Here is a 22548-nt window from a genome sequence, read left to right on the forward strand (position 1 = left end):
TAACTATGATGTTAGCTATGGGTATTTTGTATTCCATTGTCAGTTTGAAAAAATTCCCTTCTGTTCCTCATTTGTTGAATTTTTTATCTTGAGAGAATATTGGAATTTGTTAATTTTTTTTCCTGCAGGTATTGAGATGATCATATGTTTATTTTCCCTGGATTGTATTAATATAGTGTATTACATTGATTTTTATATGTCAAACCAACCTTGTATTCCTAGGACAACTCTCCTTTCATTGTACTGTGTAATCCTTTTCATATGTTGTTTGATTTAGTATTTTGGTGGTATATGCTGCTGGTCCTTTGTTGAAGATTTTTGCACTTATCATCAATCATAAGGAATACTGATCTCTAGTTGTGTGTGTGTGCATGCATGTGCAAGTATGTGATGTCTTTGATTGTTTTGTTATTAATGTAATACTGGCCTTTGGCTACTCATTTCATTTTTGAAGGGTAGTTTTTGCTGGATTTAGAATTCTTGATTTATAGATTTTTTTCCCTAAGAACCTTAAATGTGTCATTCCATTTTCTTTTTTTTTTTTTGACACTGATTGTATTCAAAAATAGAAAAACTACTTATTAACACTTGTTCATTAATTTCTTTTTTTTTTTATTTTTTAAATTTTATTTTATTTTTAAACTTTACAATATTGTATTAGTTTTGCCAAATATCGAAATGAATCCGCCACAGGTATTCCATTTTCTTCATTCTGTTTCTGATAAGAATACAGCTGTTAGTCTTATTGAACATTTCTTGAATGTGATAAGTCACTTCTCTCTTTCTGAATTCTGTTTGTCTCTTGACAGTTTGGCTAACATATGTCAAGATGTGGATCTTTTTGAGTTTGTTATATTTGGAGTATTTTGAGCCTCTAGATGTGGATGTTAATGTTTTTAATCAAGTTTGGAAGTTTTTGACCATTATTTCCTCACATATTCTTTCTTCCCATTTCTGTTTCTCCTTTTCTTCTGAAACTCCTGTTATGCATATATTGGCACAGTTGATGGTATCTCCCCATGTTTATGAGGCTATGTTTATTTTTCCTTATTCTTTTAACTTTTGTTCCTCAAACTAGATCAACTTCATTGACATATCTTCAGTTGAGTTTATTGTTTCTTTTTCCTGCCTGCTCAAATCTGCTATTGAGTGTCTCTAATGAAACATTCATTTCAATTATTGTACTTTTCAAATCCAGAATTTGTTTGAGTTTTTAAAAAGTAACTTATATATCTCATTGATAATCTCTATTTGGCCAGATAACCTCACACTTGCTTTTAGTTTTTTAGACATAGTTTCCTTCAGCTCTTTGAACATATTTAAATTAACTCACTTAAAGTATTTGTTTAGTAACAAATGGCCTCCTCAGGACCAGTTTATATTGAGTGCTTTTGTTCTTCTGCATGGCCATACTTTCTAGAATTTTTTTTTGCATGGCTCATAATTTTTTGTTGAAAACTCAACATTTTAAAAACGTAGCAACTGTAGAAATCAGACACTCTCCCATTCCCAGGGTGTTTTTGCTGCCTTGGTTGTTGTTGTAGTTTGTTTAGTGACTTTTCTGAACTAATTATGTGAAGTCTATGTTGTTTGTTTTGTGTGGCCACTGATGTCTCTGCTTGTTTAGCTTAGTGGTGACCCAGTGATTGGAAGAGTTTTCCATAAATGTATGTGACAAACAAATCACCAGTCTTTGCTGAGAGCTCTATGTTTATATTGGGGTGTACCTTCAACACAGCAAGGTGTGTGACAGCTGTTACCCTTCATTTTCTGCTTATGCAGGACCTCAAGGTCAGCCAGAGACGAGAGCTTAGGGCCTCCTGAAGTCTTTATTTTGTTTGGGTACAGCCTTATACATGGCTCTTTGTGGTCTCCTAGATTCCCAAGACTATGTTGGAGCTTTTCAAAACTTATATGGATTAACATTTCCTAGCTGTTCCTTTCAAGCTTTTTTGGTTAGTCTATTGTTGCTCCATATAGTAACCAATTCCTCAGGCAGCTGTGAAGTTAAAACACTTGCTTGTAATTGTTCTCAACAATTGCCCTTTGGGAGAAGGTTTTCTGTATGAGGTGAGTTTTGAGTCAGGCCAAATACAGACTAACTTATAAGTGGGGTCTTCCAGGGAACCAACAGGAAGGTCAAATAATGACAGTTTATTGGGAATGAGGATTTAAAAGGGCTCCAGTTCCCTTCTTCTCCACTCAGTGACTACGAGGATGTACCAGGAATGTGGGCTGTTATTTTTCAAGACTATTGCAGAGATGAGAATGGAGGATAGAACTAAGAGAAGTTAAAATGTCACAAAATATGCTATTCTTACTGACATACACTATTTATTGATTTAAAGATAAACACTTCCTGTATTGCTGGAAGGCTTTTCCAGAGCTCTGAAAAAGTTTATTCTAAAAATTTTTTCAGCTTTTTCATTGCTTTTATGGATGAACAAAATTTTGGATTTTGTTCCCTAATCTGCCATTTTTGCCAACAGTACCCCATAGCTTAATTTTTAAATACGATTTTCCAGCCCTCATCTTTCTTAAAAGTTTTGAGCCATTTGGCTTTTGACAGTCTTTCCTTCATAAAATACTTTTTTTTTTTTTTTCGCCTCTATGGTTATTCTTTTCCATTGTTCAGGGGATGCTCTTCCTCTGATTATCCTTTAGATGTTGATGTTTTTGAAAGTTCTGTCCTTGACTCTCTTATGTTATCATTCCACACATCCTTTCTGGGTGATCTCACCTATACGTGATTTCAGTTGCCTCTTGCACGACATAATTCTTAAATACAAGTTTTAAATCTAGATGTCTCTTTATCTTTGGACTTATGTAGCCACTGCATCTTAGACATCTCCACCTCAGTGTCCTCTCTAACTTTTCTCTTTCTCTCACCATGGTCATAGGAGAGCAGTTATAAAGTTCTATCACTCTACTTCCTAAATATCTGTAGAATCTATTTTCCCCATCACTGATGCTGCTTTCCTAATTAAGACTTCATTTCTGTCCTGCTTAAACTGTTATAATACCTTCTTGTCTTTCCATCCCCAATATTGTTCTGCCTTTCATACATTTTCTATACTGCAGGTAGAATACACCTTATAAAAAGCATATTTCTTTTTGTCACTTCTTCACTGGGTGGACAATAGCTAACAATATAGACACCAGCCCTGCTTTCAGGGAACTTTGGATATAGTGAAGGACACAGACAAGTAAGTGACCATGTGGAATTCAGAGTATGATGGAGCAAGTACAGTGCACAAAAGAGGCAGGCACTCACCTGGGATTCAGGATATCAAGAAAATTTCAAAGGAGATGATGCCTAAGCTAAGATCTTCAAGAAGAGTAGAAATTATAACAATGAAGGGGAGAATGGGAAAGAATATTTCCAGGCTGAGAGTACATGTAGAAAGGCCTAGAGAAAGCATAACATCACAAGAAAGAAGTTCTATATGTTAGAAAACTTTACATTGAGGAAGTAGTATGAGTTAAGCCTGAAGAGGTAAACTGAGGCCATATCATACTGAAGCGATTTTTATTAGGAAGAAACATGGTAAGATTTACATATTAGAAAGAACAGTTTGGCTAGAGTATGGCAAATGCTTTGGATGAGAGGATTGATTTGAAATCAAGGTGACCAGTTAGGAAGCTCTTGCATAGTAACCCAGGCAATGGATAATACTGATGTAGGCATTTGGAATAGAGAAAATTGAATGGATTTGAGAATTGTTTTAGAAATAGAATTGTTGAATGTGGAGGAGAGAAGGAGAAACTAAGGAAAATTGTATTATTTCGTTAATAAAGCTGTCTATTCCAATAGCTATCTGTTTAGAACATAGAGCTGTTTTTAAAAATTGAAGTAGAGTTGATTCACAATATTGTATTAGTTTCAGGAGTATAGCAAGGTGATTCAGATATCTTTATCTATTTATCTATGAGGATTCTTTTCTTTAGTAAATTATATTGAATATAGTTCCCTATATATTCACTATTTGTTTAAATATCCCCTATTTACTATATAGTAATAGTAAATCTTTGTGTGTGTGTGTTTTTTTTTTTTTAATCAATTCCTTTTGTAGTATTGTGTGTCTGTTAATCCCATACTTCTAATTTATTTCTCCCTATTCCCCTTTCTCCTTTGGTAACCATAGGTTTGTTTTCTATGTCTGTGAATCTGTTTCCATTTTGTAAATAAATTCATTTGTATTATTTTTTTAGATTCCATGTTTAAGTGGTATAATATTTGTATTTGACTTAATTCACTCAGTGTGATATTCTCTGGATCCATCCATGTTGCTGCAGATGGCAATGTTTCATTCTTTTTATGGCTGAGTAATATTCCATTGTATATATGTAGCCACATATTCTTTATACTTTCACCTCTTGATGGATATTTAGGTTTCTTCTATGTTTTGGATATTATAGATAATGCTACTATGAATATTAGGGTATATGCAGCTTTTTGAATTCATTTTCATGAATATTTGTTTTCTGGATACATGCCCCATAGTGAACTATCTGGATCATATAATAGCTCTATTTTTATTTTTTTTTTTTTAAGGAACCTCCAATACTGTTTTCAGTAGTGGCTGCACCAATTTACATTCCCACCAGCAGTGTACAAGGGTTGCTCCATACCCTTGTACAACGTTTGTTATTTGTGGGCTTTCTGCTGATGACCATTTGGAGCTGAGTGAGGCGATACCTTAATGTATCAATAGTTTTGATTTGCATTTCCTTGATGATTAGCGATGTTGAACATCTTTTCATGTACCTTAGAACATAAAGCTTTTATTTATGTATGTAGGTAAGTAAGTATGTACATTAGTGATAAGAAAGTATATGGTGCTTTATAGATTTTCTTTTAAAAATTATCTACATTTGATATGTCTAAAAATCTAAGCTCCCCTGGAAATTTAATGTTTTCTTGGTAAAAGCTAGAATGGGCCTAATACCTGGTAAGTTTATTTATTTCTGTGAGCCTAGCCTTGTATTTCCTATCAGGATTCATGATTAAAATCCTCTCAACATTTCTAGTCAATTTTTTTTTATCATAAGGATAAAACTACATAGTTGATATCATCAGTTTTCCCATGCTACAGAAGAATGTTTCTGTTTTGGAATTTTCTCTACAAATCAACCAAAAACTTCTGTTTGTAGTATAGTAGAAGATCTGACCAGGGTAAAAGTACTTTTTATCTAGTGAATGTATGTCTATATGACTACCTTTTGCTATCTGATTAAAAAGCATGCTTTGAAATGTAGCATTCTTTAAATTTGAAGGCCTGTTTTAAAGTTTATCATTTCATCACCAAGATAGAAAAGAGAATCATTGATTGTTTTTGTAGAAGAGGTTTCCAAGTTCATATATTTGGACTTTCATATACTTCTGTATGGACTTTGAAGAAATAATAACCCCATAACCACTATTTCCTGAACTATTCTAGTATTTGTTAAGTGGATGGGTGGTTGGATATGATACTGTTAAACAAAAGTAGCTCTCAGTTTAGCTTTAATCAGGATCATTAATCTGAATTTATTTTAGGAAACAAAGGAAAAGTTTAGTATTAATATTATCTTTAAAATGTTATAGAGGACATTTTAAATCTTCATCATAAAAAAAGAGAGAAATGATGGTTGCCTTTTAATTGAAGACAAAAATCCCATGGCTCCAAAAAAGAAATCCTCTCTATTCTCAGTTGCTTTTAAAAATCTTGAACCTGTCAGTGAAATTGTGTAATCTAGTAATAACATGCCTAAGGCTTATTGCCTTTTCTTGGGCAACAGTATCAGCAAATGATGTGCTCTATCGATTTTAATCACATTGTTTTTACAGCTCCATTGCAATGTTTGGAAAACTCACCAAGTAAATAAATCTGTGGATGCAGACACCTCTTTTTTCTCTGAAAACCTAACCAATTACATATTATTCCTTCTTGATCAGTCATTAAGGAATAACAGAGCAGTAATACTTTGAGAGACTGTGGTCATGGCTAGGCTAAAATGTTCTTGATGTCCAACATTATAATATTAAAAAAATTCTTATAAATGCAATATTTGAGTGCCTGTAGCATTCAGAATTTAACATTTAACAAGCTGCTTGTGGGCTAGTTCAGCAAGCCATTTCCTCTACAATAAAGCTGAACACATCTAGAGCAAACTCCCATAAGGTTATATTCTAAACTAGCTATGAGCTAATTAGATGACCATTTGTATATTGGAAACTGTGTAGAACAATATTTGGAGCATTAGATTGAGAAATTATGACTGATAAAATAATTTTCTGATGCTACCATCTATTGAGTTTTGGCAGAATTTCATAATAATAAAAACTTCAACTTATTAAAAGCTTACAATATGTCAGGACTTTACATACATTAATCCTATTCTTGTAACAATTCTGCCATGTAGGTATATAGACACCATCTATATATTTTGCATATAAGGAAGTTGAGACCACATAGGTTAAGTCACTGGTGAGGAATTTGAACCTTGGTCTAACAGTAAAGCTCAGGTTCTTTCTGATTACCAAGGGCAAACAAATTTCATTTGAAATATTCTGTACATGTGACATTGAACCATTATCTGAGAAAACTTCTGAGATTTTGTTGTTGTTCAGTAGATCAGTCGTGTCCGATTCTTTGCAAATCCATGGACTGCAGCACACTAGGCTTCCCTGTTCTTCACCATCTCCTGGAGCTTGTTCAAACTTATATCCATTGAGTCAGTGATGCCATCCAACCATCTCATCCTCTGTCGTCCCCTTCTCCTCATGCCCTTCTTCCCATGTCTCCTCAAGACCCTCCTCAGGGTCTTTCCCAGTGAGTTAGCTCTTCCCATCAGGAGGCCAAAGTATTGGAGCTTCAGCTTCAACATTAGTCCTTCCAATGAATATTCAGGATTGATTTCCTTCAGGATTGACTGGTTTGATCTGCTTGCAGTCCAGGAGACTCAAGCATCAGTTCAAAAGCATCAGTTCTTCAGAGCTCAGCCTTCTTTATGGTCCAACTCTTACATCCATACATGACTACTGGAAAAATCATAGCTTTGACTAGATGGATCTTTGTCAGCAAAGTAATGTCTCTGCTTTTTAATATGCTGTCTAGGTTTGTCATAGCTTTTCTTTTAAGGAGCAAACATCTTTTAATTTCATGGCTGCAGTCACCATCTGCAGTGATTTTGGAGCCCAAGTAAATAAAGTCTGTCACTGTTTCCATTGTTTCCTGATAATGCTCATAAATAGTTCAGAAGTTTGGGGTCTTTAGACCCCAGATGGTAGAATGCTGCTGTTCTATTTTCTGGGACTGATGTAGCTTTGTTTGCAATAGTGCTGAATTTGGAGTAGGGATGTATATATATGTCTGTAAAATAAATAACTTAATATTGTATTGTGGAAGTCATACTGGGAAGTTTCCCTTGATATTTTTTGTTACTTTGGAGTTAATTAGAAATAAACCATATATTCTATCACATTGAAACATTGACTCTAGTGAATTTGTCACTAGCTTCTTATTTGTTCATATGGCAGTAAATTTGGGTTAATTGTACTATCTAGGACTTATTCTGCATACTTTAGAACTTTATAGCATGCATTGAAGTCCTCTGTCCCATCCATGACTGTGCTTAAAATGTTGCTGGAGAAATTAGTGTTGGCAGTCACTAATTAGTGTCACTAGCTAGTGTGGCTAATTTGTGTCAAGGTGGGAAGTGCTCACTTAAAGCTGTTTGCAGCAGTCCTTTCTTTCTGGCAGCTCTCTCAGAGTGAGGACCTCATGTTCCGCTCTACCTCGTCTGTCTTTTGTGCCTAGTGGAGCCCCTATTCTTCAGTGAGGATACTCGTGTTAAACCTGGTATTTCCTGAAAGTGCTTCTTCTCTCTTTTTATCTTAGCACAGGCCTGACTTTCTGTCTCCCATTGTTCTTGTCTTCAAATGGAAACCACTTTCTTCTACTCCTCTTGAACCATAGGTTTTGGGCCCTTGCGTATGCAGGTGTCACTGTCTAGAAAGCCTTTCCTTGACTTGTTCTTCTTACCAAGTGAACTCCAACTCATTGCAATTCTCCAGTTCATCCTAAGTCTTTAAGACTTAGTTTAATAGATGCAAAAAACTTTTGACAAAATTCAACACTTATTTGTGATTAAAAACTCTCCAGAAAGTGGGTGTAGAGGGAACGTACTTCAAGATAATAAAGTCCAAAATTAATTAAACTTACCATCATACTGAATGGTGAATACCTGAGAGCATTTCCTGTAAGGTCAGGAAGACAAATATGCCTACTGTCGCCACTTTTATTCAACATAGCATTGGAAGTGCTAGTCATAGCAGTCAGACAAGAACAAGAAATAAAAGGAATCCAAATTGGAAAGAAAGAAGAAAACAGTCACTGTTTGCAGATAACATGATATTACACAGAAAACCCTAAAGATGCCACGAAAAAACTACTAGAGGTCATCAATGAATTTGGTAAAGTTGCAGGACCCAAAATTAATATATAGAAATCTGTTGAGTTTCTATATATTAACAACAAACTATCAGAGGATTTAGGGAAGAAGTTTAATTTGCCATCATATTAAAAATAATAAAATGCCTAGGAATCAGCCTATCTAAAGAGGTAAAAGACCTGTACTTGGGAAACTGTGAGACACTTTGATGAAAAAAATTGAAGATGACGCAGTGAAAGAAATACTCAAAGACTGGAAGAATTAATATTGTTAAGATGCTCGTAGACTGGAAGAATTAATATTGATAAGATGAGCATACTACCCAAGGCAATCTAGAAGTCCAGTGCGATCTCTATTAAAATACATTTTTCACAGAACTAGACAAATAATTAAAAAATTTGTATGGAGGGACAGAAGACCCCAAGTAGCCAAAATAATCTTGAGAAAGAGGAATAGAGGTGGAGCCATCATGTTCCCCGAGGTCAGACTCTACTGTTAATACAAAGCTATACATTCCTTTTCATATTGTTTGTTGTCGCTCAGTTGCTAAGTCACGTCTGACTCTTTGAGACCCCATGGACTATAGCACACCAGGCTTCTCTGTACTTCAGTATCTCCCGAGTTTGCTCAAACTCGTGTTCATTGAGTCGGTGATGCTATCTAACCATCTCATCCTCTGCTGTCCACTTCTCCTTTTGCCACCAATCTTCCCCAGCATCAGGGTCTTTTCCAGTGAGTTGGCTCTTTGCATCTGGTGGCCAAAGCATTGGAGCTTCAGCTTCAGTCCTTTCAATGAATATTTAGGGTTGATTTCCTTTAGGGTTGACTGCTTTGATCTCTTTACAGTCCAGGGGACTCTTACGAATCTTCCCTAGGACCACAATTTGAAAGTATCAATTCTTTGGCACTCAGCCTTCTTTATGGTCCAGCTCTCGCATCTGTACATGACTACTGGAAAAATCATAGCTTTGACTAGAGGGATCTTTGTTGGCAAAGTGATGTCTTTGCTTATTAATAATGCTTCTAGGTTTGTCCATAGCTCTTCTTCCAAGGAGCAAGCATCTTTTAATTTCATGGCTGCAGTGATTTTGAAGCCCAAGAAAATAAGATCTGTCACTGCTTCCACTTTTATCCCCTTCTATTTGCCATGTGATGGGACCAGATGCAATGATCTTAGATTTTTTAATGTTTAATAGGCACTGTACAAATGTTATTTAGTTAGTTGTCACGATAATCATGTAAGAGAGTTACTACTATTAGCTCCTCTTTACATATCCCCATATGTACAGAGCTAGTAAGTAGTAGAGGTGAAATTTGAATCCTGATCTCTATCATTCTAAATTTTGTTTCCCACTTGATTACATTACTTCCCTGGTAACTCCCTCTTTTATATTACTTTTGTACTTTTTATATACTGATGATTGTATGTGTGTATGCTCAGTTGCTCAATCATGTCTGACTCTTTGCAACCACATGAACTGTAGCCTGCCAGTCTCCTCTGTCCATGGAATTTTCCAGGCAAGAATATTGGGGTGGGTTCTTACTCCAGGGGATCTTCCTGACCTGGGGATTGAACCTGCATTTCTTGTGGCTCCTGTGTTAGCAGGCTGATTCTTTGCCACTGTGCCACCTGGGAAGCCTATACTGATCATTATCTTTATCATAATCATTATCACTAAGGCCCATGCCATGATAATCTCTTTATTCCCTGTGCCCAGAACAATCCTTGGTATATAACAGATATTCAGAAAATGTTCGCTGAATACATGCATATGTGGTTAGGTGACTGGCTTCTATGTTGTTCTGTTCTCCTGCTTTGACCTCTCTTGCTCACTGCTTAACTCATTACTGCTCCCTGAAGACTCTTCTTGGCTAGGCTTATAGAACCCTTACCAGTAAGTGCCTTTTAGGTCTTATTTCCCCTGTCTTTGCTATTTTGTTGAAATTAACAGCCGTGCCACATTGATGACCAAGATATAACATTCTAAATGCTTTTGTTCCGGCTAAGTTTGGGGTTTGTGTGCTGCAGATAAATGACTCATCATTAGAAGTGAAGAGAACAGTCTCTTCTCGAAAATAAGTATCCTTACTTGAGGTGATTTGGCTAGGGAGCCTGAGAAAGTCAACATATATATCACATGAATTTTTTTGGTTTCATCTATGACAGTAGCCATCATGGTCAACAAAAGAGTCCAAAATGCAGTACTTGGATGCAACCTCAAAAATGACAGAATGATCTCTGTTCGTTTCCAAGGCAAACCATTCAATATCACAGTAATCCAAGTCTATGCCCCAACCAGTAATGCTGAAGAAGCTGAAGTTGAACGGTTCTATGAAGACCTACAAGACCTTTTAGAACTAACACCCAAAAAAGATGTCCTTTTCATTATAGGGGACTGGAATGCAAAAGTAGGAAGTCAAGAAACACCTGGAGTAACAGGCAAATTTGGCCTTGGAATACAGAATGAAGCAGAGCAGAGGCTGATAGAGTTTTGCCAAGAGAATGCACTGGTCATAGCAAACACCCTCTTCCAACAACACAAGAGAAGATTCTACACATGGACGTCACCTGATGGTCAACATCAAAATCAGATTGATTATATTCTTTGCAGCCAAAGATGGAGAAGCTCTATACAGTCAGCAAAAACAAGACCAGGAGCTGACTGTGGCTCAGATCATGAACTCCTTATTGCCAAATTCAGACTTAAATTGAAGAAAGTAGGGAAAACCACTAGACCATTCAGCTATGACCTAAATCAAATCCCTTATGATTATACAGTGGAAGTGAGAAACAGATTTAAGGGCCTAGATCTGATAGATAGAGTGCCTGATGAACTATGGATAGAGGTTCATGACATTGTACAGGAGACAGGGATCAACACCATCCGCATGGAAAAGAAATGCAAAAAAGCAAAATGGCTGTCTGAGGAGGCCTTACAAATAACTGTGAAAAGAAGAGAAGTGAAAACAAAGGAGAAAAGGAAAGATATAAGCATCTGAATGCAGAGTTCCAAATAATAGCTAGGAAAGATAAGAAAGCCTTCCTTGGCAATCAGTGCAAAGAAATAGAGGAAAACAACAGAATGGGAAAGACTAGAGATCTCTTTAAGAAAATTAGAAATACCAAGGGTACATTTCATGCAAAGATGGGCTTGATAAAGGACAGAAATAGTATGGACCTAACAGGAGCAGAAGATATTAAGAAGAGGTGTCAAGAATACACAGAAGAACTGTACAGAAAAGATCTTCACGACCAAGATAATCATGATGGTGTGATTACTCACCTAGAGCCAGACATCCTGGAATGTGAAGTCAAGTGGGCCTTAGAAAGCATCACTACGAACAAAGCTAGTGGAGGTGATGGAATTCCAGTTGAGCTATTTCAAATCCTGAAAGATTATGCTGTGAAAGTACTGCACTCAATATGCCAGCAAATTTGGAAAACTCCGCAGTGGCCACAGCACTGGAAAAGGTCAGTTTTGATACCAGTCCCAAAGAAAGGCAATGCCAAAGAATGCTCAAACTACCGCACAACTGCACTCATCTCACATGATAGTAAAGTAATGCTCAAAATTCTCCAAGCCAGGCTTCAGCAGTATGTGTACCGTGAACTTCCAGATGTTCAAGCTGGTTTTAGAAAAGGCAGAGGAACCAGAGATCAAATTGCCAACATCCGCTGGATCATCAAAAAAGCAAGAGAGTTCCAGAAAAACATCTATTTCTGCTTTATTGACTATGCCAAAGCCTTTGACTGTGTGGCTCACAATAAACTGTGGAAAATGCTGAAAGAGATGGGAATACCAGACCACCTGACCTGCCTCTTGATAAATCTGTATGCAGGTCAGGAAGCAACAGTTAGAACTGGACATGGAACAACAGACTGGTTCCAAATAGGAAAAGGAGGACGTCAAGGCTGTATATTGTCACCCTGCTTATTTAACTTATATGCAGAGTACATCATGAGTAATGCTGGGCTGGAGGAAGCACAAGTTGGAATCAAGATTGCCGGGAGAAATATCAATAACCTCAGATATGCAAATGACACCACCCTTATGGCAGAAAGTGAAGAGGAACTAAAACGGCTCTTAATGAAAGTGAAAGAGGAGAGTGAAAAGGTTGGCTTAAAACTCAAAATTCAGAAAACAAAGATCATGGCATCTGGTCCCACCACTTCATGGGAAATAGATGGGGAAACAGTGGAAACAGTGTCAGACTTTATTTTTGGGGCCCCAAAATCACTGCAGATGGTGATTGCAGCCATGAAATTAAAAGACACTTACTCCTTGGAAGGAAAGTTATGACCAACCTAGATAGTATATTCAAAAGCAGAGACATTACTTTGCCAACAAAGGTCTGTCTAGTCAAGGCTATGGTTTTTCCAGTGGTCATGTGTGGATGTGAGAGTTGGACTGTGAAGAAAGCTGAGCACTGAGGAATTGATGCTTTTGAACTGTGGTGTTGGAGAAGACACTTGAGAGTCCCTTGGACTGCAAGGAGATCCAACCAGTCCATTCTGAAGGAGATCAGCCCTGAGATTTCTTTGGAGGGAATGATGCTAAAGCTGAAACTCCAGTACCTTGGCCACCTCATGCAAAGAGTTGACTCATTGGAAAAGACTGTAATGCTGGGCGGGATTGGGGGCAGGAGGAAAAGGGGACAACAGAGGATGAAATGGCTGGATGGCATCACCGACTCATTGGACATGAGTTTGAGTAAACTCCGGGAGTTGGTGATGGACAGGGAGGCCTGGCGTGCTGCGATTCATGGGGTTGCAAAGAGTCAGACACGATTGAGTGACTGCACTGAACTGAACTGAACTGATGGCATGGCAGATACATGGGCAAACAATAGAAATAGTAACAGACTTTATTTTTCAGGGCTTCAAGATCACTCTGGATGGTGACTGCAGCCATGAAATTAAAAGACACTTGCTCCTTGGAAGAAAAGGTATGACCAACCTAGATAGCATACTAAAAAGCCAGAGAAATTACTTTGCTAACAAAGGTCCATCTAGTCAAAACTGTGGTTTTTCTGGTAGTCATGTATGGATGTGAGAGTTGGACTATAAAGAAAGCTGAGCACCAAAGAATTGATGCTTTTGAACTGTGGTGTTGAAGAAGACTCTTGAGAGTCCCTTGAACTACAAGGAGATTGAACCAGTCCATCCTAAAGGAAATCAGTCTGAATATTCATTGGAAGGACTGATGTTGAAGCTGAAACTCCAATACTTTGGCCACCTCATGTGAAGAGTTGAGTCAATTGAAAAGACCCTGATGCTGGGAGGGGTTGGGGGCAGGAGGAGAAGGGGACGACAGAGGATGAGATGGTTGGATGGCATCACTGACTCAATGGACACGAGTTTGAGCAAGCTCTGGGAGTTGGTGATGGACAGGGAAGCCTGGCGTGCTGCAGTCCATGGGGTTGCAAAGAGTCAGACATGACTGAGTGACTGAACTGAACTGATGACATGCATGTTTTATATGAAAGAAGCACAAGCCAGTTATTGCTAGTTAAACAATCGGTCAAAAAGTAGTGATTTTTAAAAACTGAATATGAGGATCTGAGTAATAATAGGGTTTATTCAGTTCAGTCCAGTCACTCAGTTGTGTCCAACTCTTTGTGACCCCAAGAATCGCAGCACACCAGGCCTCCCTGCCCATCACCAACTCCTGGGGTTCACCCAAACTCAAGTGCATTGAGTTGGTGATGCCATCCAGCCATCTCATCCTCTGTTGTCCCCTTCTCCTCCTGCCCCTAGTCCCTCCCAGCATCAAGGTCTTTTCCAATGAGTCAACTCTTCACATGAGGTGGCCAAAGTATTGGAGTTTCAGCCTCAGCATCAGTCCTTCCAATGAACATTGAGGACTGGTCTCCTTTCAGATGGACTGGTTGGATCTCCTTGCAGTCCAAGGGACTCTCAAGTGTCTTCTCCAACACCACAGTTCAAAAGCATCACTTCTTCGGTGCTCAACTTTCTTTATAGTCCAACTCTCACATCCATACACGACTACTGGAAAAACCATAGCCTTGACTAGACGGACCTTTGTTGGCAAAGTAATGTCTCTGCTTTTGAATATGCTATCTAGGTTGGTCATAACTTTCCTTCCAAGGAGTAAGTGTCTTTTCATTTCATGGCTGCAGTCACCATCTGCAGTGATTTTGGAGCCCAGAAAAATAAAGTCTGACACTGTTTCCACTGTTTCCCCATCTATTTCCCATGAAGTGATGGGACCAGATGCCATGATCTTAGTTTCCTGAATGTTGAGCTTTAAGCCAACTTTGTCACTCTCTATAACAAAGCTTTATAGTTGCTGAAGACTGGACTTAGTCAGCTGAAACCCTTAGAGTTTTACAATATGGTATATCATTGAAGTAAATACTTGTGTCTGTGTATCCTTAAGATTCATAAATTTGGGAGTGTAGTTGTAACATCTTGTCTGATAGGAAAACTGTCAGAAGTAGATGGCAATTTAGAGTATAGGATTGGGATCAGGCTTGGTATTGGGGTTTTGGTGTTTTGCTCTAGAATGAGAGCTTCAAGGTAGAGTGAGGGTTGGCAGTTAGTTTTTTGGCCAGGAGGTGTCTTCAGGTATATTATTTTTTTACATGATAAGCACTGGCTGTCTTACTCGAGGCACCTACATTGCATATTGTATTTGTGAGTTCAGAAACACTGTTTCTATCAATCACTGAATAGTTTTCAATCAATAATCCTTATTTAATAATGGAGATCTTTACTGAATATAAGATGACAAGGTGAATAGAATATAGTTCCTGCCCTGGATGTTTTCACAGTCTAGAGAAGTATTTTTGTTGTTGCTTTGTTTTATTAAATTAACATTACTTATAAAAAATCTTAAAAACAGAGATCATGGAATGTATTGTTGGTATTTTGTTATAGACTGGAGTTTTCTTGCCTTCAAACATCTGGCTACAAGAAGTAGGTTGCCTGTTTGTTCAGTTACTGAGTCGTGTCCAACTCTGCAACCCTGTGGACTACAGCATGCCAGGCTACCCTGTCCTTCACTATCTCTTGGAGTTTGCTCAAACTCAAGTCCATTGAGTCGGTGATGCCATCCAACCATCTCATCCTCTGCTGCCCCCTTCTCCTTTTGCATTAAATCTTTCCCAGCATCAGGGTCTTTTCCAATGAGTCTGCTCTTTGCATCAGATGGCCAAAGTGTTGGAACTTCAGCTTTAGCATCACTCCTTCCAATGAATATTCAGGGTTAATTTCCTTTAGGATTGACTGGTTTGATCTACTTGCTGTCCAAGGGACTGTCAGTAGTCTTCTCCATCACTACAGTTCAAAAGCATCAATTCTTTGGCACTCAGCTTCTTTATGGTCCAACTGTCACATCTGTACATGACTACCGGAAAAACCGTAGCTTTGACTATACACACCTTTGTTGGCAAAGTGATGTCTCTGCTTTTTAATATGCTGTCTAGGTTTGTCATAGCTTTTCTTCCAAAGAGCAAGCGTCTTTTAATTTCATGACCTCAGTCACCATCTGCAGTGATTTTGGAGCCCAAGAAAATAAAATCTGTCACTGTCTCCACTTTTCCCCCTTCTATTTGCCATGAAGTGATGGGACTGGATGCCACGATCTTTGTTTTTTGAATGTTGAGTTTTAAGCTAGCTTTTTCACTCTCCTCTTTCACCCTCATCAAAAGGCTCTTTAGTTCCTCTTCACTTTGTGTCATTAGAGTGGTATTGTCTGCATATCTGAGGTTGTCGATATTTCTCCTGGAAGTCTTGATTCCAGCTTGTGTGTCATACAGCCCAGCATTTTGCGTGGTGTACTCTGCATGGTATACCTAGCACACTCAGTACACATAAATAAGCAGGGGGAAAATATACAGCCTGGACGTACTCCTTTCCCAGTTTTGAACCAGTCTGTTGTTCCATGTCTAGTTCTAACTATTGCTCCTTGACTTGCATTCAGGTTTCTCAGGAGACAGGTAAGGTGGTCTGGTATTCCCATCACTGTAAGAATGTTCAAGTTTGTTGTGATCCACACAGTCAAAGGCTTTTGTGTGGTCAATGAAATGGAAGTAGATATTTTTCTGGAATTCCCTTGCTTTTTCTATGACATCCTAGTTTATGTTTAAATATCATCTATGATTTCTTACAGGTGACCTTCCAACCTCTACTTGGACACTTGTAGTGACAGAGGTAGTCTTTCCTGTTAACTTAGACAGTTCTGAATGTTAGGAAGCCCTTTGTATCAGGTTGATATTGGCTTGCACTGTTTTGAGTCACAGAGAACTCTAATTCCCTCTGCAGACCTATGAAGAGAGCTCTGACATTCCCTCCTCCACACGACCCCCTCATTTCTTGATGACTTTTCTATACACCTGCTTATTTTCTGCCTAAGTGATTTGTGATTATGGCTCTTCCCCCACAAAATGAACACTCACAGATTTTCATTGAGTGTCCATTATGTACAGGATCAGCTGTGCTGGCATAAAAGTCCCTGACTTCAGATTAGTTTTAATGTACATGGAGAAAAGACACTGGATAACAACAAGAAAAACATCAGGAAAGAATTGGCAGGGATGGGGGAATCTCTCCAGTTTCTTTAAACCATACTTTCTTTGTAAAATCTCTGTTCTTAAACTGTCAATATGGGGACCACATTTAAGACTGTTCCTCCGGATTATAGTTTAATCAGTGAGGAGTATTATGCAAATTAAAATTTTAAAATCTGATAGCATACGTTAGGTGTTAAATATCAGAATTTTTACATGTCTGAAATAAAATAAAATCTAAACATACCATAAATCCTTTTATAAGACAACATAGACCAATTTCCCTAATTATGACCTTAATGGAGATAGTAAACAAGTGCGGGTCTCATTTAACAACACTATGACCTAGAAAGCTCATTTGGGCCTCTTTAGGTTCTGTAAGCATGTTATGAAAACGAGTAGTTGAAAAGTGAATATACAAGTCATTCCGCTTGGTCTGCATAATGTCAGACAATCCATAAGGTTTTTTTCTTCACTTGAATAGGACACATTTTTTACTGAATTGACTTGACTGTTAGGTTCCTTGTAGACATAGTCTTAGCAAAGAAAGCCAAAAATTGCTTTTGGGGAAGAAAATTGTAGCTAGTTATATCTCATAAAACCATTCTTGTGTTCATTTTCGAGGAAATTACTGTAAGTGTATCTTCTAGGGCCAGTGTGTTAAGAGACCTTTTTATGCTGAAATAAAAACTCAGAGAGTTTCCATATCAGAGTTGTTCCATTGACTTGTTTTACTCTTGAAAATAAAATGAGAATCTTTAGCCAAAGGAAAGCTCACGTTTGTTAAACACTGACATTATTTGACCTTATTGTATTTATTTACATTATGTTTAATACCCATGCACGTCCAGTCTTTGGAGACACAAAGAAACTATTATGTTAGAAGTTTCTTTGGTTTCCTAATATGTTTTTCTAGCCAAAGTCCTGTTTACATGTAATTCCATGGTTCTACATAAGAAGAGCTATTCATCTTTGTATTTACATAAAGATATGCTAGGTTTGCAATACCTGATTCATTTTATGCCCCTAAAATATGAATGACATCATTTGGCCCACTGGACAGTAGATTTATTTTACTAACAAATCTTTCAGATCAATTCATAAGTGAGAAAGAAATAAATGTGAGTAAATGTTTGTTCTATTTTGGTTTTTAAGTTAAAATAATTAGAATTCAGCCAGCCAAAAAGAAATTAAATTCAAAATCCAATCCTTCTCAAGAAATTTTGCATACAGCTATTCCACCTATTGTTTTAGCGTTTGCTGGGGTAAGAAAGTAGAACATTACTTTGGCAAATGTAATAGTTGGTAAGCTGGGAAGCAGAAACGGAGCTTGTCAGTGAATTCCAGGAATTCTTATATTTTCTGAATATAGCTACCAAATACTTCTAGGGCAATGGATATGTCAGAAGTGGAGCGAGAAAGTACCTGGAAGTCTATGTCAGTGTCAGTGATACTGTGATAACTTGACATTGAGAGACTGAGGGAGAAACGAAAGGAAATGCTTTCTGAACTGAGCTAAGAAAAATACAACTATTTTTCAATCCACAAAATAAACTGTCTTAGAAATGGGAAATTTAATATTTAAAGATTCTCTTGAAAGTTTGTGGATATATATAGTAAAACTTGAGGGATTTAGTAAGAATGCTTTTAGGAGTACTGTTTATAATGAAGGAACTTAGCTACATTTTAAATAAACCTTTACATTATGAACACTTCTTTCAGTTTCTTATAACAAGTACTATAAAATCAGTATTCTTAATGCACACATAAAATGATGCCTTACATATCTGATATGGGACTTTTCTACACCTGCAGAGAGAAAGCATTATTTTTTTTCTAAACAGAAAGGCTGTTATTTGCAGATCTACTCTGCTGCTCTGAGTCATTGATGGTTACAGGCTTATATATTTAACCTGAAATGCAAAGCATTTTCTTCCAAGGCCTAAAGTTAAATCATTTTTCAGTGTGCATAAAGGTACATCCTGAGTTTTGTTTGTCTTGCTACATATACTTGGAAAACAAGGTCAAGCATTTGTTAAAATGTGTGTGTGTGTTGGCATCAGTTGCATTCTTTTTTCCCTCTGCCTGTCTGAAGGATACCCTTGATGTATCTTTTCCAGTGCTCACCACTATGGGTTTTCATCACATCGGTAGGATTTTTTGTTCTGCTTTGATGAAAGGTCATACTTATTGGGCTGACCTGTCTGTTTATTTCTATCTAGTAATCTTAGAATATGCTGTAAACTAGGATAAAGATAAATACAGGCACACCATTTAGGATTTTTGCATCTCTTCACAGAAAAGATTGGCGTATAAGAGCTCCTCCCTTTTTGAGATCACTGCCATGATCTGATTTTGGTTATTCTAACTGAATGAAATGAATTGGATGGCTTTCATTGCTATGAAACAATTTGTGTACTTAGTCCCTTAGTTGTGTCCTACCCTTTGTGACTCATTGGACTGTAGCCTGCCAGCCTCCTCTGTCCATGGGAATTTTTAGGCAAGAATACTGAAGTAGGTTGCCATTTCTTTCTCCGGGGATCTTCCAGACCCAGGAATCTAACCATGTGTCTCCTGCACCGCAGGCAGATTCTTTACCCTCTGAGCCTTCGAGGAAGCCTCATGAAACAATTTACATATATGGAAATCATCTGTTCCCTAAAAGTAGGAAGGAACTCTGATATAGAACTTCCGAAGTGAAATGATAAATGCTGTGAACAAAAATAAAGCAAAGTAAGGGGACAGAATGAATGGCCTGCTGTTTCAGATGAGATGGTTAGAAGAGGTCTCTCAGATGAGCAGAAATCACCATGAAGTGAGGGAGCAAGCCTTGCAAATGTCTGAGGAAGGCGCATCCTAGCCTAGGAAACAAGGGCCAAAGCCACGAGAAGGCACTGTGCTTGGCATACGCAAGGAACAGTAAGGAGACCAGTGTGTTTAGAGCAAGGGAGAGAATGGAGAGAGAAATCTGAGAGGGAGTCAAGGTTCAGTTTATTTGGAGCCTTATAGGCAAAATTCAACAGAACCTACATTTCTTTTTCATTTCTGTTCATCTTAAATTTTGTTTCTTAATCATGTTTTTCTCTTTCTTTGATTTGACTGCTCATGTAGTATACTTTTTGTCCTTTCTTTTTCTGTTTTTAATAAAGTTTTCAGAATAAAAGTTTTTCCTTAAGTACAACTTTGCTTGCATTCTGTAAGGTTCATGGCCATAAGTCAACTGCAAGGGATATGCAGAAATGGAGGATTTTAATTAGGATATTGCTATCCCAGACAGAATCAGGGTTTTGTTAATAAGGAAGAGTGGGGGAATAAATATTGGATAAACTACTAGCAATATCTTTCACAAAATCCTTTGGGCCTGGAAGATTTTCCTATAGATTCCCATGCTATACAGACTATTACAAAGCATCGTGAGATGGAAAGATAGCCAATTTATTTTATAAAACTGCCAGAATCTTGTATCAAAACCTGATAAAGATGAGTGAAAAGGAAAATTAGAGACCAGTTTAGCTTATGAATATAACTGTGAAAAGTCAGAATACAAACATTTCAATTTTTCAGCACATTGAAAGAATCATCCATCATGATCATGTAGGGTTCATACCCAAAATACAAGAGTGCTTTAATATTAAGAAAGCTTTTAATACCATAAAACATACCAAAAAATCAAATAAGAAAAATATGGTAATCACGATAGGTAAAGATTTGATCAAAGTCAACCCTTATTTCTGATTAGAAAACCAGTCTTAGATAACTGAAGCTAGAAATGTATTTCTTTAATGAAATAAAGATATCTAGCTCCTATTATGGTCAAGTTTATTCCAGTTCAAAGAACAAAGGTATATTCTATATATCCCCAGCCTTATCAATCTATGATTTCAAAATATACTTTCAAGTAATATCTGAAGTAGGATGGCAGAGAACCATGATGATGTACTCCCAGTTACTTCTGGAAGTTTCTCAGTTTCTTTTTCATGTGCTGCAGAACACATCCTCTCTCATTCCTAAACCCACATATTTCCAACTTGCCACTATACATATAGCTGCAGTAACTGGTTAGGTAGAATGATGGGCATACCCGTTCACTCAGGGAAAAGTACCACACACTAGTTCCTATTTTTCTATTTGAGAGTAAAAATAAGGATACTTCTGATATTGCCTTTGAACTTTTAGCACTAGATAGCTTTATAGAATCAAATTATCTACTCCTTTGTGAAGTGTATAGTATGGATTTGGGGCATTCCAGGTGACTCAGTGGTAAAGAATCTGCCTACCAATGAAGAAGACACAGGTTCTCAATCCCTGGGTTGAGAAGATCCCCTGGAAGAGGAAATGGCAACCCACTCCAGTATTCTTGCCTGGGAAATCCCATGGACAGAGAAGCCTGTGGGCTATGTAGTACATGGGGTGTAAAGAGTCAGACATGACTTAGCGACTGAGCACACAACAGCATGGATTTACTCTGATAATATGTAGACAGAGGCTCATTACTTTTGAAACCACAGTAATGTATGTTTTATACAAGTATTTTAAAGCCTTTTTTATTTACCACAACCTACCTTATGAAATGCATTTTATATTGTGACCAAGTGTACACACATACACATGTTCTATACATTCATAACTATGTAATTTTTTTTAAAGTTTCACAAACCTTACCAAGGAGCTATGCAAAATGCTCTCATATATTTATCTATTTTATTCTACTTTATTTTAAAAAATTTGTATCAACCCACCAAATTTCCTTAGACCACACTTTTTAGCAGTTCAGAGGGTGATTCTTTGGGCTGCTAAATAAATGTCTGGAGTTCAAGGAGTCAATTCTGGAAGATGAGAATGTATTGGTTTGTAGAAATGTATTCTAATTTTGTTGTAAATATTAACTTTTCACGTATAGGCAGGATGCTTTTGGTGCCAGTTGCTAGTTTGTCTTTGATATCTAGGAGAGTGATAGGATAAGAAAGAATTTTCTAAATGGAGATTTCTTTTCTTCCTGCAGCTCTCATGTGTGACTGGAAGTCGAGTGCATCATTAACCTAAGGACCTCACCACTTGGAAGTTAGAGTTTTCACCATCAGCCTACCTTTTCCTTTTTGGTCTGGTTCTTTTCCTCAAACAGTGGAAACATCTTTCTTTTAATAAAGTTGCTTTTGTTCCACAGTTAAGCAAATGGCTGATAGCAGCTGTGGTAAAAAATCCACAAAGTGCCCCCACTGCTCATCTGCTTCTCAGAAAAATGCACTCTGTATATGTTCTTGTAAAACAAAGCTTTCTCCAATGTCAGTGGTGGAAATGTCACAGACATCAAGCACAGGTAGCTCAGAATTTATAGTCTCACCAGAAAAAAGAAAAGAAAAAGGAGCCAGCAAAGATGTTACCTCTGGAAAAGATTCGGTAAATATTAAAGATTCTACATCCCAACACAAGTTGATGTCCCATTCCCTAATCCCATCCCTACATTCATCCTTATTCATGGACCCTTGTCAGCTAATTCATTACCTTCTTTACTATTAAGGTAAATTTCTTTCTTACAGAAGAGGTAAGAAAAATCGGTTGATAATTTCTTTCATTCTGTTA

The 22548-nt window shown here is 37.3% G+C and overlaps 1 protein-coding gene across 10 annotated transcripts in view; it reads left to right on the forward strand.

Annotated features, from left to right (window-relative positions):
* The window catches only part of STK33 (serine/threonine kinase 33), a 211487-nt gene that overhangs the window by 90358 nt on the left and 98581 nt on the right, over positions 1–22548 (forward strand). For 9 of the 10 annotated variants that reach the window (XM_086340178.1, XM_086340174.1, XM_086340177.1 and 6 more), the window contains exon 2: positions 21971–22365. The exons of the other annotated variant lie outside the window; for it this stretch is intronic. In XM_086340178.1, coding sequence (XP_086196304.1) covers positions 22141–22365 — 225 coding nt within the window. In that variant the 5' untranslated portion in view covers positions 21971–22140. The remainder of the gene's footprint in view (positions 1–21970; positions 22366–22548) is intronic. 10 annotated transcript variants of the gene reach the window in all.

This window comes from Bos grunniens, chromosome 15 (assembly GCF_055505025.1).
Source record: "Bos grunniens cultivar Pamir isolate PY7600 chromosome 15, Bosgru_T2T1.0, whole genome shotgun sequence".
Classification (NCBI taxonomy): domain Eukaryota; kingdom Metazoa; phylum Chordata; class Mammalia; order Artiodactyla; family Bovidae; genus Bos; species Bos grunniens.